Below are 15,167 nucleotides of genomic sequence, written 5' to 3'. Positions count from 1 at the left end.
GCCCAGCAGCCCTGCGCTGACCATCCCCCCTCCCCACGCCCCCGCAGGAGCTGCATGCCCGCCTGTCTGAGGAGATTGACCGGCTGCGCGGCTTCATTGCCTCACAGGGCACTGGCAGCGGCTGTGGGCGTAATGAGCGCAGCTCCTGTGAGCTGGAGGTAAGTGCCCACCGGCACACCCGGCTGGTCCTCGGGGCCTAGGCCTGGGGAGGGCACCTGAGGGGCTGGGCCCAGCAAGGAGACGCCAGCACAGCTGGGAAGGACCTGCTGTGTGCGCTGCACTCCTGCAGCCAGAGTCCAGCCCTCCCACCCATCTGCTGTGTGGTCAGGACCAGTGCCTCGCCTTTCTAAGTCCAGTAGCTCATCTGTAAAATGGGGCTCGCACACCTTTCTTACTGGGAGAAGTTGCAGTGAGAAAATGTGGGCATGATCCCAGGATCACCCTGATACTTTATTTTACAAACATTTATATACGGTTACTCTGTGCCTGGGACTTCTGTGAGCCGAGGTTCTTAACTCACCGAGTCTCCCTCACAGTCCTATGGGGCACATGCTGTAACTATCCCCGTTTTACAGGTAAGAAAACAGACACAAGAAGGCCAAGTACCTTGCCCAAGAGCACACGGATAGTTGGTGTGGGAGCTGGGATTTCAACCCAGCCGTCTGGTTCCAAAGTCTAAACTTTTAAGTTTCCCCAGTCTGGCTGAAACCGTCTCCTCCTTAGCTAAGTCAGGACAGCAACACCTGCCCCTCGGGGTTTGGGGAGGGTTAACGAGGTCGTCCGCAGAGAGTCCCAGCTTCTCTGGTTCAGAGTAGGGCCATACCATGGCTCCCTTTTTCTTCTTCGCCCTCAAGTTGAGGTCCTGGTGCTATGGTGTGGGTGGGTGAGAGAGGACTTCCTGGGGGAGTGTGCCCTAGCGTGTCATGGGTCTCAGTGCAGGCTGGGAGCTGCATTCTAGGGGCCTGAGGCAAGGAGAAGGCCGGCTGCGGTGTGCCCTCGGCTGGGTAGCTCTGGCCTCTGGCCCTGGGTTAGCGTGCACCTGTGACCCCAGGTGCTGCTGCGAGTGAAGGAGAACGAACTTCAGTACCTGAAGAAGGAGGTGCAGTGCCTCCGGGACGAGCTCCAGATGATGCAGAAGGTAGGTCCTGGCTGAAGCAGGGTGTCAGCGGGGGGGGGCCCTCGGGATCCAGCTGGATGCCCCATCCTGAGCCCCTGCTCTGTGCCAGGCACTCCTCCTGCCTCTCCCCCGGAGGTGTCATCCTCATTTACAAAGAAACTGAGGCTAAGAAAGGGTGACTTGCTCAAGGCCACACTTGCTCTTTTTTATTCAGCAAATATTTATTGAGCACCTCTCTGTGCCAGGCATGGTGCTAGGTGCTGGGGAGACATCTGTGAACCAAAAGGCCAACATCCCTGCCTGTGCAGAGCCTGCATTTCAGGGAACAAGCCACGTTGCCAGCGGGGGGTGAGGGTGGGGCTGGCGGGGGGGCTGGGATTCAGGACCAGGTCTGTGAGTGTGTGGCTTGCCTGGTGCCATGTCCCTGTGTGTTTGACATCCTCTGTGTGTCCGTGGCTCGGGGAGTGTGTGAGTCAGACTCATGGAACGGGCCCAAGTATTGGGCCACGCTGACCTGCTTCTCCTCCCAGCCACCGGTTGCAGTGTGGTCTTGGGCAAAAGCTTCACCTGCCTGAGCCTCCGCTCTCATGTTGAGCAGGTTGCAAATGGTGCTGAAACCTGTGGTGCTGGGAGGGGTTTGTCCAGGGCTGGGCCGCCAAGGGGGCCTCCTGGCAGGAGAAGGCCCTGGGCACTGCGGAGCGGCCTGGCTGCTTGTGCTGGCCAGTAGGGAGCAGGGTGGGCATGTGCTGAGTGGGCAGATCCAGGGAGGGAGGGCTCTGTGCCCTTATCGCCCCCGCCCGCCCCCAGGACAAGCGCTTCACCTCAGGAAAGTACCAGGATGTGTACGTGGAGCTGAACCACATCAAGACGCGGTCGGAGCGGGAGATCGAGCAGCTGAAGGAGCACCTGCGCCTCGCCATGGCCGCCCTGCAGGAGAAGGAGGCGATGCGCAACAGTGTGGCCGAGTAGAGGTGTGCCTGGGCCCGGAGGGTACACTCAGGGCTGTGCCACTTGCCCAGGGCACTTCCTTTTCCTGGCCTCTGTTTTCCTTTCTATAAATAGGGACAGTGGTGCTTCTTAACGCTGTGCCGCAGCCACAGCCTGGTCAGTCCACGCCTCCTCAGGGCTGACAGCACCCGGCTGGTCTGCCGAAGCGTGGGTGGCAAATGCGGTGCCTGCCCCCCTCAGACCTGGCAGCAGGCACACGTCACTAATAGTCTTCCTTCCACCGAGCTCCCCACCCAGATATCCCGACGGGGGGCAGCTCCCTCTTTCTGATAAGTCCTGTGGACAGCTGAGCACTCGGGAGAGGCTGCCCGGTGGCCCGCTGTGTGGGGAGAAGCCTGGAGGAGCAGATCTGGCCCAGCCTTTGGGGCCCGAGGTGTTGGGAGGACCTGCTGGCCACCCTTGCGTAGCCTAAGCCACGCTGGGGCCCAGGACCAAGGCTGGGGCTTCCCCAGCCCTCACCAGCCCCTCTCTTGTCTTCCAGGTCCTGTGGTTCGGCCCAGCTGCAGACTCCCAGCCCAAGGGGACCAGTTGCCCTCCTTCCCTGCTGGATGGAAGTCAGAAGCCAAGCTTTCTCCCCACCCTCTGTGGGCTACACGTGCACTCACAACTATCACACACAGGCACGCACACACACTGCACAGGCATACACACCGCACAGGTACACACACACACCTCACAGGCACACATACCTCACAGGCACACACACCGCACAGGTACACACACACTGCATAGGCACACACACATGGGCATGCACATAGGCACTGCATAGACACACACACAGGCACCACAGGCATACACACACACAGACACACAGGCACTGCACAGGGACACACACACAGGCACCACAAGGCATGCACACACAGGCACACACACTCAGGTGCACACACGCACAGGCATGCACATGTACACCACACACATGCACAGGCGCACGCACACACACTCTCTGCGTATCTGAGCGTGCCCCTCGCACTGGGTCTTCTTACCTTGCACCTTCTTCAGGATTTTATATGTGAAGAGATTTTTATATATAGACTTTTTCCCTTTTTTTCCCAAAACACGTTGTACTTTTTAAAAAGCAATACCTGGTGGCTGTGTGCCTCCAGCGCTGGCTCCCCTGTCTCCAGCCTCCCTCTTGGGCTCCTGGGGCCAAGGCCCTGCCCTGGGATCTGGCAGCGGCCCTGGCAGAGTTGATTCTGGTGGGAGAGGCAAGGAGCCAGCCACCCTCCTCCCACCCTACCTCCCGCTAATTACTTATGCCCTGGAGGGTCCTGCGCCCTGGGACTCTGGACAGAGGGACAGAGGGAGCCGGCCTCTTTCTCCATGGCCCCACCTCCCCCTCGGGGTGCTGGGCGTGGAACAGCTGGAGTTGCCGTGAAGGCGTTTTCCTCCTGCTCCATCGCCTTCTTAACTTAATAAAGTGTTCCTGCAGCTCTGGTGTCCTGGATGGCTGGGGCAGGGCGGTGATGGAGGTGGGGTTTCCCACCCCTCTGCCCCCAGCACTGCACCCTTCCTGCAGGTGGCCTGTGGGCTTCTGAGGGCGGAGCTGAAGATCTAGCTCCTCCAGGCGATGCTCTGCAGCTCTGCGTGGGTTACAGACCAGCACCAGCACCCCCACCAGGGAGCTGCTTAGAAACACCAAGTCCAGGTCCCACCGACCTACGGACTCAGTGTCTGCACTACGTTACAGTCCCAGTGGTTCATGCACCTCTGAGACGCCCTGGGGCGGGCGCTGGGCCCAGCTGGACCTGAGGCTGCCCCTGACTGACCTGGCAAGTCACGTCCCCTCTCGGAGCCTCTCCATCAAATGGGCGCCTTTTAGTCCCAGTCCCTGCGGCTGTGCCCAAAGGTCATGCCCAGCCCTGGACGCGGTCAGGTGGGGGCAGTGGATGTGGGAGGCCCCGTCACGGCTGATGGGTGTGCTGATCTTGGTCATGTGTGGGTTGGAACAGGCCCCCTGAGCTGCCCCAGGCCAGGCCGGCTGTCCAATTAGCAGGGCTGTGGCTAAGATGATGAAGACATAAGGACAACTTGCGCCAGCTTTGCCCTCACGGCTGTTTCCATCAATCCTCGGGCACCTCAGGCCAGGCACGGGTGCATAGAGATGAACAAGAACTGGCCTGGCCCCACTGCAGCCACATCGGGTTGGGGAAGTGGGCCTGTTCCCTTGCCAGGGATGGGTTAGGAGTGGGCACGGGATGCCGTTCCAGCCACTAAGATGCAGGAAGTATTGGTTGGAGGTGGAGGGCCAGAGGGGTCGTCTGGGAGGTCTTTCTTGATCTTAAAAAGGGTCCCAAAGCCGTGTCTGATGTGGCTTGGTTGGAGCGTCATCTGTGCACTGAAGGGTCTCAGGTTCAATTCCCTGTCAGGACTCATGCCCAGGTTATGCGTTTGACCCCCGGTCAGGGCGCGAACAGGAGGCAACCGAACAATGTTTCTCTTCTCCCTTCTTCTCTCTCTAAAATCAATAAAAAAAACATATCCCGCTTTAGCCAGTTTGCTCAGTGGATAGAGCGTCCCAGGTTCAGTTCCACTCAAGGGCACGGACCTTGGTTGCAGGCTCCTCCCCAGCCCCTGCCCTGGTCAGGGTGCGTGCAGGAGGCAACCAATCGGTGTGTTTCTCTCACATGGATGTTTCTGTCTTTCCCTCTCTCTTCCACTCTCCCTAAAAGATCAATGGAAAAATATCCTGGGGTGAAGATTACCAAATAATGAAAATTAAAAAACGAAGCTAACATATCCTCGGGTAAGGATTTAAAAATGGGGTTGGGGTTCATAAGGAAGGAGACGTATCTCCTGGCCTGTGGACAGTGTTGGGGGAAGTCCTGACATGGCCACCATCTTGCCTCATCGATGGTCATTAGTGGCTGAGCAGAAAGAATCAGGATCCCTGAGCCATCGGGTCCCCCTGCCTCTGGACCTCCTGCCTCATGAGATAAGGAGCATCCCAGAGCCACTCAGTATCCAGAGAGTTGAGTCCAGATCCCCACCCATCCTCCCTGTGCTTTTACCTCCCACCAGCCCTGGACACCCCTCAATTCCATCCTCGGCCCCCATGACTCCCTCAGCCAACTGGGTTTCCCAGCGTGCACCTGGGCTGAGGCACCACCCTCAGGGCCACCTGGGCAAGCTAAAGTCAGGCCATCGTGAGATGTCACTCTCCACCTACGAGAATAGCTCAAACTAAGAGGCCTGACAATCTCAAGTGTCTGCGAGGATGTGGGACCTGGGTTCTCGCAAGTCGCTGGTGGCAGTGCCCTCTGTGCCACCACTGTGGGCAAGAGTGTGGCAGATTCTTAGAAACACACATCTCCCCTATGACCTAGATGTTCACTCCTGCATATACACCCAGGAGCAATGTGTGTAGGGCCACAGAATGACTAGGACAATAATATTCATATCAGCCTTATTCATAGCAGCCCAAATCTGAGCACAATATATATGTCCATTAACAGAATGAATAAATAAATGTTATATTCATACATTAGACATACTATATGGCAATGAGAAAAGAATTACTGCTACGCGCAACATCATGATGAATCTTCAGACACAATGCTGAGAGAGAGAAGTCAGCCACAAAGGGCGCCGGCTGTACAATTCCACGTGTGTGAAGGTCAAGGACAGGAAAACTATCACTATGGTGATGGTCATGGGCCTCTGGGCTGGGCGGGGGGCTCATACTGACTAGCAGTCCTGGGCACAAAGGACTTCCCGAGTGAGAGAAATATTCCGTCCGTGATCGGGGTGGTGGTCACACGGGTGTGTACGCATCTAAAAATGTACCACGCTGTACATTTGTGCAGCTGACTGTGAATCATGTCTCGAAAAAAAGCTGGGTTCCAGCAGGTACCCAGGTGAGCCACCTGGGGAAAGCCCCAGTCACCTGTCACACAGGGAATTTGGCCAAAACCACATGGCGTGGCTGCCAGGCATGTCCTATGGAAAGCGTAGGCTGGGGCAGCAGACAAACCTGCCTGAGTTCAGACCCAGCCGCCGCCTCCAGCTGGCTGCATGCACCTCCCCAAGTTACAGCCCTCTCTGGGCTTATTTCCCATCTTGTTTTTGTTTTGTTTTTAATCCTCACCCAAGGACATGCTTAGAGGAAGCGGTGGGGGGCGGGGAGAGAGGGAGAAACATCAATGTGCGAGCGAAACATTAATTGGTTACTGACCGGGGATGGAACCCGAAACCCAGGTATGTGCCCTAATTGGGGATCGAACTGGCAGCCCTTCAGTGCCCAGGATGACGCTCCAACCAACGGAGCTACCTGGCCAGGTTATGGCCCATCTGTGAAATGGGGACCATAATGTTTACCACGGAGGGCGTGTGGGTATTAAATCACCAGCCCTGTCAACTACCTGTCGCTGTGTAGCCAACGACCACAGCCTTAACGCTCAGAACAACTGTCTTCTATCATCACGCACGACCACGTGGCAGATGGATGGGGATCTGGACTCAACTCTCTGCGCTCAAACCGGCAGTTTTCTGGGCGTCTTTTTTGCAGTGGCCGTTGCGCGGTGGCTGGGCTGGAGCCATCTGAAGGCTCAGCTGGGTTGAATGTCCAAAGTGGCTTCTTCACTCAGCTGGGATGACATGACAGGGACCCTGGACACGCCCCGAGTGGCCTCTGCACGAGGCTGGCTTGGCTTCCTCCCTGCACGGCAGGCCCCGGGGAGTCTGAAGTGACTTCTTACTTGGTGGTTGACCTCCCAGAGGAAGAGAGTTTCAAGAGACCCCGCTGGGATTACAAGCTTCTGATGACTTAGCGTGGAAGTGCTGTGGCATCGCTTTCATCATATTAGTCAAGACCAGGTCACAGGCAGGGGACAGACTGGGTCACAGACCAGACTCAAGGGAGGGGACACCAGCAGGGCATGATGCGGGGGTGGTTCCCTGGGAGCCATCGTTCTTCTCTGGCTCCCTGTCCTCCTCAGGCCATGAGGCTGGGGAGCCCTGTGGGGTTCGGGCTTTGTCACTTCCTTATCACCACTGAGTCAGATTTCACTCCACCTCCCTTTACTCAGGTCCCGAGCTCCAGGCTCCCCAGCCCCACCCCATCCTGGGGCTCCGCAACCACCCACCCCTCTCAGCCCAGGGACCTGCAGTGCCTCTGGGTGGGTAGGGGACAATGTCACCCCATAGCGGCTCACCCTCAGAAAGCACTAACGATGCAGACCCCACCCTCCCCTTCCTCCCAAATGCCCCTGTTTATACCCCTGCCCCTGCTCTAACCCTGAACACCCCACCCTCACCGGGGGCGGTGGGGGGGCAGGATGAGGAAGGAGTAGGAGCTCAGGGCTGGGGTCAGACAGCTCTTCATCTGTACCCTTGTACTAGCTCTGCAAATTTGGGCAAGTTATATAGCTGTCCATCTGGTGTGGCTCAGTGGTTGAGCTTCGTCCCATGCACCAAGAGGTCTCCAGGTCAATTCCCAGTCAGGGCAAATGTGGGGGTTGCAGGCTTGAGCCCCAGTAGGGGGCGTGCAGGAGGCAGCTGATTGCTGTTTGTCTCTTGTCAATATTCTAGCTCTCTCCCTTCCTCTCTCTCTCTCTAAAATCAATGAAAATATATATTTTTTAAAAATACCAGAGAGAGAGAGAGAGAAGAGAGAGAGAAGAGGTTTGAGGAATTGTGCTCTGTATCACTGTCGTTTTGAAAGCAAAGGTTTCAAGCCTGGTGTGCCAATAGAATTCAGGAAGGCCATGAACTCAGGGGAGGAATAAAATGCATCTTCATTTTCACTAACTTCTAACTGAAATTTGACATGTCCCTCAATTATGAATGAGGGAATAGACCACAGTGGTATTAGTGTAGCTGTGACCATGTCACCAATAGAAATCACAGCTAATTATCATGTTACAAGTGTTGCAGATATTTCAAAATGTCATTTACACATATCACTGTTTCAAAATTATGAAGTCCTAAGACTCGCTACTGAATCTTTTTAATATGTTAATAAAGAAGCTCATATATTATCATTTCACACATTTGTTTTATTAAGTATATTGCTAAATGTTTTTGATGTCAGTTTCTTTGACACAAAATATTTTATATTTTTTTAAAAAGCATTATTGGCCATGTGACTCGGTTGGAGTGTTGTCCCATACACCAAAAGGTGGGGGTTCAATTCCTGGTCAAGGCACATACCCAGGTTTTGGGTTCAATCCCCTGTTGGGGTCCGTGAAAGAGACAACAGATGGTTGTTTCTCTTACATCGATGTTTCTCTCTCTCTCTCTCTCTTTCCAATAATTTTTTTTTTTTCTCTTACATCGATGTTTCTCTCTCTCTCTCTCTTTCCAATAATTTTTTAAAAATGAGCTCACCCTAGTTGGTTTGGCTCAGTGGATAGAGCGTCAGCCCTCAGACTAAAGGGTCCCAAGTTCAAGTCTGATCAAGGGCATGTACCTCGGTTGCAGGCTCAATCCCCAGCCCTGGTGGGGGTGCCTGCGGGAAACAACCAATCGATGTGTTTCTCTCACATCAATGTTTCTCTCTCTGTGTCTCTCCCTCTCCTTTCCACTCTCTCTAAAAACCAATGGAAAAATATCCTCGAGTGAGGATTAACAAAACAAAACAGAACAGAAGAGCTAATAGGTGTAAAATGCTGAGAAGAGTGCCTGGGACATAGTAAGTGATATACAAATGTTACTATTATGGTTGTGGTGGTGGTTATGGGGCAGTAATGACGATTAAATGAGATTATGGAAGTAAAATGCCTGGCACAGGCCGGGGTACAAGAGCTAGAATTTGATCATTCGTTAGAGGTTAGCTGGATGCCCCTGCCCCCCACCATCCATAGGAGATCTGGTTAAACTTGGTCCAAACCCCAATGCCATGGTCTGGGAGAATCCAGACCCCTTCCTTCCCCTTTGGCAGGTTCCCACCCACCTGTCACTTATCCTAAGACTTCCTTTCACTTGGGGGACGGGGGGGGGCAGCATTTCCAGGTACAAAGCCAGACCCTTCCGTGGTTCTACAATAAATGCTCTCAAAAAGCGTGTCCTGTGAGGGCTCCCAACATCTCGCCCCTTGCACCATCTCGCCCCCTTGCTGGTGGTGAGAAGAATCCAGCCTGGCCACTGGGTAGGGGCTAACTGCTCCTCCCCACCACGCCCTGGCCAGCTACCCTTTCCTGCTCTCGGATGCAGCTGCTTATCTGGTCCCCTTGACCATGGCCTCATTCAGCCTCTCCCCTGGTGCCCACGACTGTGACCTGGATCAGCCTCCCTCCTCCTCTCCCTCCCCCGGTCCCCAGCCTTGGGTTTTTCCCTTCCTGTCCAATCTGCATGTCACCAGTGTGAACTTGCTAAAACCAAGAGCTGGTCCTGGGCAGTTTGGCTCAGTGGATAGAGCGTTGACCTGCGGACTGAAGGGTCCCAGGTTTGATTCTGGTCAAGGGCACATGCCCAGGTTGCAGGCTTGAGCTCCAGTGGGGGGCATGCAGGAGGCAGCCAATCAATGATTCTCTCTCATCATTGATGTTTCTGTCTCTCCCTTTCTGGAATCAATAAAAGTAAAATAAAATAAAATAAAATAAAATAAAATAAAACTGAGAGCTGGCAGTTATTTCCCTTCGTGAAGCCCTGCCTACCCCCTCCTGCCCTTAGTCACGGCGAATAAACCCCTCAGCCTGCCCCAGCCCCTTCTCCCTGCCCCTTCAGGTTCCCTGGGCTCCAGGCTTCCACATGAAGCCACCTGAGCTCCTGAGGGCACCCAGCCATGAACTCATCTGTCCTCACTGCTCTCCTCCATGCACCTGTCCACTCCCTGCCCCTCGTCTGATGGTGTCAGGACTCAGCTCAGTTATTATCTGCCGCCTCCAGGCAGCCCTCCCAGACCCCCCAGATGGGGCTAGATGACTGTTCTGACTTCCACAGCCCCTCCACTTGACATGTTTTTCCCACATAGTTCTCTGCACGCCCCCCCCCCCCCCAGACTTTGAGCCCACTGAGGCCAGGCCAGTTCTGATTCACTTGTTTCCCCAGGGCCCAGCACAGAGCACAGGGAGTCTCAGTGGGACAAGTGTTTGTTGATTGACTAACTGACCTAGTAACAGGAAGTAAATGACTACCCAGCCACAGCTTCAGCCCCACCCGTGCGCCAGTGGCAAAGGGCTGGGTTTCCCCATAAACCGGTTGGGAAGCCCAGCAGCCAGCCTGAGAGGCTGGGAGCTAAAGGTAGTTTCCAGTACATGAAAGGGCCAGGCTGTGACTGTGAGTCACCCCTGTCATCCCTGCGTCCCAGCTGGACTTTACAAGGGCCCTGTGGGCCCTCAGGCCCGGGAGGGAGGAGCTTACGTTGATGGAGCTTCTGCCGTGAGCAAACTTTACAGACACCATCCCTGTGAATGCTCACAGTCACCCTTTGAAGTACCCATCGCTGTGTCTGTTTACAGAGGAGGAAACTGAGGTTCAGTGAGGGGACAGGACCCACCAAGGTCAGTCACTTAGTGACTCACATCTTGGCACATCTGGCTCCAGAGCCCAAATCGCTTTCCTCAGGCCGCCTGCCCTAACAGTAAAAACAGCCGCCTTTTGTGGAGCACGTGCTGTGTCCACGCCCGCAATAAGCATTCACCCCATTACCTCCTTTAACCCCAGAACAGGCCAGCGAGGGAGGGAATGAACCACTTTGTAGGTGAGGGGGCCGGTACTCAGAGCAGTGCCGTCGCCGGGTCCCCAGCTGGAGCCCAGGGCCCGGGTCTCACTGAGCAGGCAGCTTCCTGAGCTCACCCGGCCCCTCTCCGTGGAGACTGCCTGGGGGCCAGGAGCGAGGGTCCCCCTTGTGCTGTCGGTGTGGGGAGAACTCTGGGTGGATCTCTACCGGGCTAACTCAGATGAGCCATCACCACACTCCTGCCTCAGTTTCCCTACTAAAGTAGAATAAAAACTTCCTCTTAAGGGAGCCAGGAAGGCTGGCGGCCCCGAGCTAGGGCAGGAGGATGTGCCAGGGGTGCCCGCATCATTGGCTGCGCCCCTTCACCATCCTTTAGTTCCAGACTCCCCCATGCATCATGGAGGTGCCAACCACACCGTCTTCCCCAAGCTCCTCAGTGTTGCTCCCTGCCCAGCCCTCTCCCGACTCCCTCACTCCTAGCCGACCCCCCAGCTCTGGCCACCCTAGATCCAGTCGGCCACACTCTCTAAGCTCCCTTGCAGCTCCCTGAGGCCATGGCTCAACGAGGCCAGTGGTCAATGCTGTGACTCCATCTCCCCAGTGAGTGCAGGTGAGGAGCCTGCAGCCCAAAGATTGTCACCTGGGCCTGAGCCCTGGTTTGGCCACCCACTAGCCCTGTGACCTCAGCTAAGATATCTCCAGGCGAGTCTGAAAGGTGACCCCTGGTGGACATGCTTGGCCAGCAGTGTGGCCTCACTGCGTGGAGCAGGAGGAGCCGAGGGCTCTGCTGAGACCTGTACATGGATTGGCAGCTGTGACCCTGTGGCTCCAGCAGATCCTCACGCTCCTGCTTCCTCAGCAGACAGACTTGCAGGTGTCTCCAGCCCCACACCCAGGTGCCCGAATAACCCAGGGCCCCACCTCATGCACTCTCTCACCTCTTCACTCATTCACTCACTGAGACATTCAGCCAACGAAAGTCTATGTCTGGCCCAGCCTGTGTGGTTCAGTGGTTGAGCGTCTCCCCATGCACCAAGGAGTCGCTGGTTTGATTCCCAGTCAGGGCACGTGCCCAGGCTGTGGGCTCCATCTCCGTAAACATATTTAAAATGAAGAAAGTCTATGACTATACAGTAGCATACACACATGAAGCATCGGAAGGAGGAAGGGTTTAAGTAAATTCAGCACCACCGTGCCAGGCACTCACGAAAAGCAGTGAGGACATTGTCTCTATGCTCATGCGGAGACATCGCCAGGATGTACTGTGGAGTAAACAAAGCAAGGCGCAGGAACAGGTGTGCGATGGGGCTCTATTGGTGCACAAGGAGGAAATCTGGCAGGTACAGATGGGCATGTGTGTGTATATACGTCGAACCCCTTTGGAAGGGTTTGCACACACACATGCACGTACACACACACACACACACACACACACAGTGGGAAGGGGGCCCTGGCCGTGCAAGAACCTGCAACAGCCCTAGCTGGTTTGACTCAGTGGATAGAGCCTCGGACTGAAGGGTCACGGGTTCATTTCCTGTCAAGGGCACATGCCCAGGTTTCAGGTTCAATCCCCACTAGGGGGCGTGCAGGAGGTTGTTTCTATCTCTCTTTCCCTCTCCCTTCCCTGAAATAAAAATATATTTTTAAAAAAGAAAAGAAAAGAAAAGAACCTGGAACAGCAGTTGCCTCCAACAGGGGATGGGAAGGCTGGTGGACAGCGTGGAGGACCCTTATTTTGACATTACCCTCGTTCACACATTCTGAATGCTTTCCCAGGTGTGTGTAGTCTCTATTCCAAAACTCTGAAATCGCCCCAAAAGGAACATGGTATGGAGACAACAGAGCTGGAGCTTGGGGTTCACTTCCTGGTTCTGCCGCCCTCGGGCTCCAGTCAGTTACCCTCTGGGGCGTTTCCTCCTCCCCTGAGATTAACAAGTGGGATCAAAGCGAGATCAGGAGGGCGCCGCTCCCACACGCACACGCACATGCCTCCACGGCAGCCGCGCCCACAGTGGCAGCTGCTAGCATCCCTGTTAATGTCCTGGTCAGGCCTGTTCCAGGCCCCCAGTGACACAGATGTGAAGGGACACGCCTCCACCCCCCACCCCCAGGACAACAACAACCAGGGAAGACGGACGCCAGCCAGGGCAGGCTGCCAGCGAGGTGACCACATCTCGCTGAGTCTTCAAAGGTAAGTAGGGGAGTCAGGAGGGGAGGGGAGGAAGGGCGCTCCAGGCAGGAGGGCCAGGCTGGACACATAAACAGAGTTGTAGACACACGCGACGAGGAACACCTGTGTGCACACCTGCCCCACCCTTCGCCAGCTCACCTACTCACGTAGACAGCCCACGGGCTTGTACCCGCCCTAGGTGCTCCCAGGCCAGGCCGGGCAAGGCGCGTGGGGGTTAGGAGTGCGGGCTGGGATAGACTGCTGGCTCCTGTGTGACCCCTGGCAAGCCATTAACCTCTCTGTGCTTCAGTTCCCTGAGGACAACAGTGCGGAACTCATAGGGAGGCGGTGAAAATTACATGAGGCAGTTTCTTTTTTAAAAAACTTATTTTTATTGATTTCAGAGAGGAAGGGAGAGGGAGAGAGAAATAGAAACATCAATGATGGAGAGAATCATTGATTGGCTGCTTCCTACACACCCCCTGCTGGGAATCAAGCCCACAACCCCGGCATGTGCCCTGACTGGGAATTGAATCGAACCGTGACCTCCTGGTTCATAGGTCATGCTCAACCACTTGGCTACACCGGCCGGATACCTCCTGGTTCATAGGTCGATGCTCAACCACTTGGCTACACCGGCCGGGCCATGAGGCAGTTTCTGTGCAGTACTGAGAAGGCTGTTTCATCGTTTTCATTGTTATGCTAGAGCCCCGGGTCAGAGGCCAGCTGCTCTGGGTGGAGAGAAGGCCCCAGGCTCACGGTGTGTGTTCTTAGCCTGGGGGCCCCTGGGAGGCCAGCTGCCACCGTGTCCCTGTGCCCCCTGTGCCCAGCACGGTGGGCGCCTGGTGTCGTGCAGGAGGCCTGGTTCCTGGCAAGAGTTGACTGACAGTGTGAACAAGTGGCTGCCCGTTGTATGACGTTGAAAACACTAGTAGAGTTGTCTTGGGATTGTCTATCTCACGTTCATCTCCCCTCTGGACTCGGAGTTGCATGAACTTAGGGCTCATATCTGTTCCGGCACCAGATCCTGGCAAAGAGTGATCATCAGTGAGAGAATTGGGAGATATTTGGCTGTAAGTGGCAATAGCAATAGCTTACATGAATGTGTTTATTTATCTTACCCAGAAAAGTTTGGAGGGGGGGATTCCAGGCTGAGCCAGAGTGTCTGGGATCCAGACTCCTGATATCTTCCTGCCTAGTTCCTAGACTCCAGCACCCACAGCCTCCTTTCATAAATGCACCTCATGGTCCAAGGTGGCTGCTCTAGTTCCAGGCAACACATCTTTATCCCGGCCAGCAGGGAGGAGAAGTGAAATGAGGGAAAGGCACAGAGCCTATGCCAGCTCTTTATTAAGGAAGCTCTGGCCCGCCCTGGCCAGTTTTGCTCAGTGGATAGAGCGCTGGCCTGTGGACTGAAGGGTCCCGGGTTCCATTCCAGACAACGGCACATGCCCAGATTGCAGGCTTGATCCCCAGTAGGGGGCGTGCAGGAGGCAGCCAATCAATGATTCTCTCTTATCATTGATGTGTCTATCTCAATCTCCCTTTTCTCTGAAATCAATAAAAATATATTTTTTTAAAAAAGAAAGGAAGCTCTCCCGGCTGGCTGGCGTGGCTCAGTGGTTGAGCATCGACCTATGAACCAGGAGGTTATGGTTTGATTCCATCAGGGCACATGCCCAGGGTTGTGGGCTCGATCCCCACTAGGGGGCGTGCGGGAGGAAGCTGATCAATGATTCTCATCATTGATGTTTCTATCTCTCTCTCCCTCTCCCTTTCTCTCTGAAATCAATAAAAAAAATATTTTTTTTTTTAAAAAAAGAATCATTGATAGGCTTAAACTGAATTCATTTGTTGACTGTCCTGTGGGACTTTTGTAATCCTATATATACATATAACTATGCATACTTATATACTTTTTTAAATGTAAAATGTATATACTTCTCATGGAATCACACTACACATAGGCTACCTGAAAACCTCAAAATACTAAAAACGATCTTGTTGAAAAATAACTTTTCCACCACTTCACATACCAACATCTCTAGTATTTGTGCTGCTTTCCTAAGACCAAGAGGTACTCCACTGGGCCTCTCTGACTGTTTCACATATAAGTTTTCTCCAATTTTTCTAGGATTAAAAATAATGCTGGCCCTGACCGGTTTGGCTCAGTGGATAGAGCATCAGCCTGCGGACTCAAGGGTCCCAGGTTCGATTCCGGTCAAGGGCATGTACCTTGGTTGCGGGCACATCCC

General features: G+C 54.7%; 1 protein-coding gene and 1 long non-coding RNA gene across 3 annotated transcripts in view; one reads left to right on the top strand and one right to left on the bottom strand.

The window, feature by feature from the left end:
• The window catches only part of TRIOBP (TRIO and F-actin binding protein), a 54,569-nt gene extending 51,637 nt beyond the window's left edge, over window positions 1-2,932 (top strand). Inside the window, exons 19-22 of one of the 2 annotated variants that reach the window (XM_014530812.1) lie at window positions 43-158; window positions 1,052-1,138; window positions 1,925-2,088; window positions 2,607-2,932. In XM_014530812.1, the coding sequence (XP_014386298.1) occupies window positions 43-158; window positions 1,052-1,138; window positions 1,925-2,086 (365 nt within the window). In that variant the 3' untranslated portion in view covers window positions 2,087-2,088; window positions 2,607-2,932. Of the gene's footprint in view, window positions 1-30; window positions 159-1,051; window positions 1,139-1,924; window positions 2,089-2,606 lie in introns of those variants that run through there. The other variant, XM_014530811.1, reaches the window with a different exon arrangement.
• Window positions 1-15,167, bottom strand: part of LOC106724253 — a 20,834-nt gene that overhangs the window by 263 nt on the left and 5,404 nt on the right. The window contains exon 2 of the long non-coding RNA XR_001359994.1: window positions 13,048-13,057. This is a non-coding gene — a long non-coding RNA (uncharacterized LOC106724253). The remainder of the gene's footprint in view (window positions 1-13,047; window positions 13,058-15,167) is intronic.

This window comes from Myotis brandtii, unplaced genomic scaffold, assembly GCF_000412655.1.
Source record: "Myotis brandtii unplaced genomic scaffold, ASM41265v1 scaffold78, whole genome shotgun sequence".
NCBI classification, from domain to species: Eukaryota; Metazoa; Chordata; class Mammalia; order Chiroptera; family Vespertilionidae; genus Myotis; species Myotis brandtii.
The sequence above is the reverse complement of the archived record's forward strand: the minus strand, read 5'-3'. Positions and strand labels throughout refer to the sequence as shown.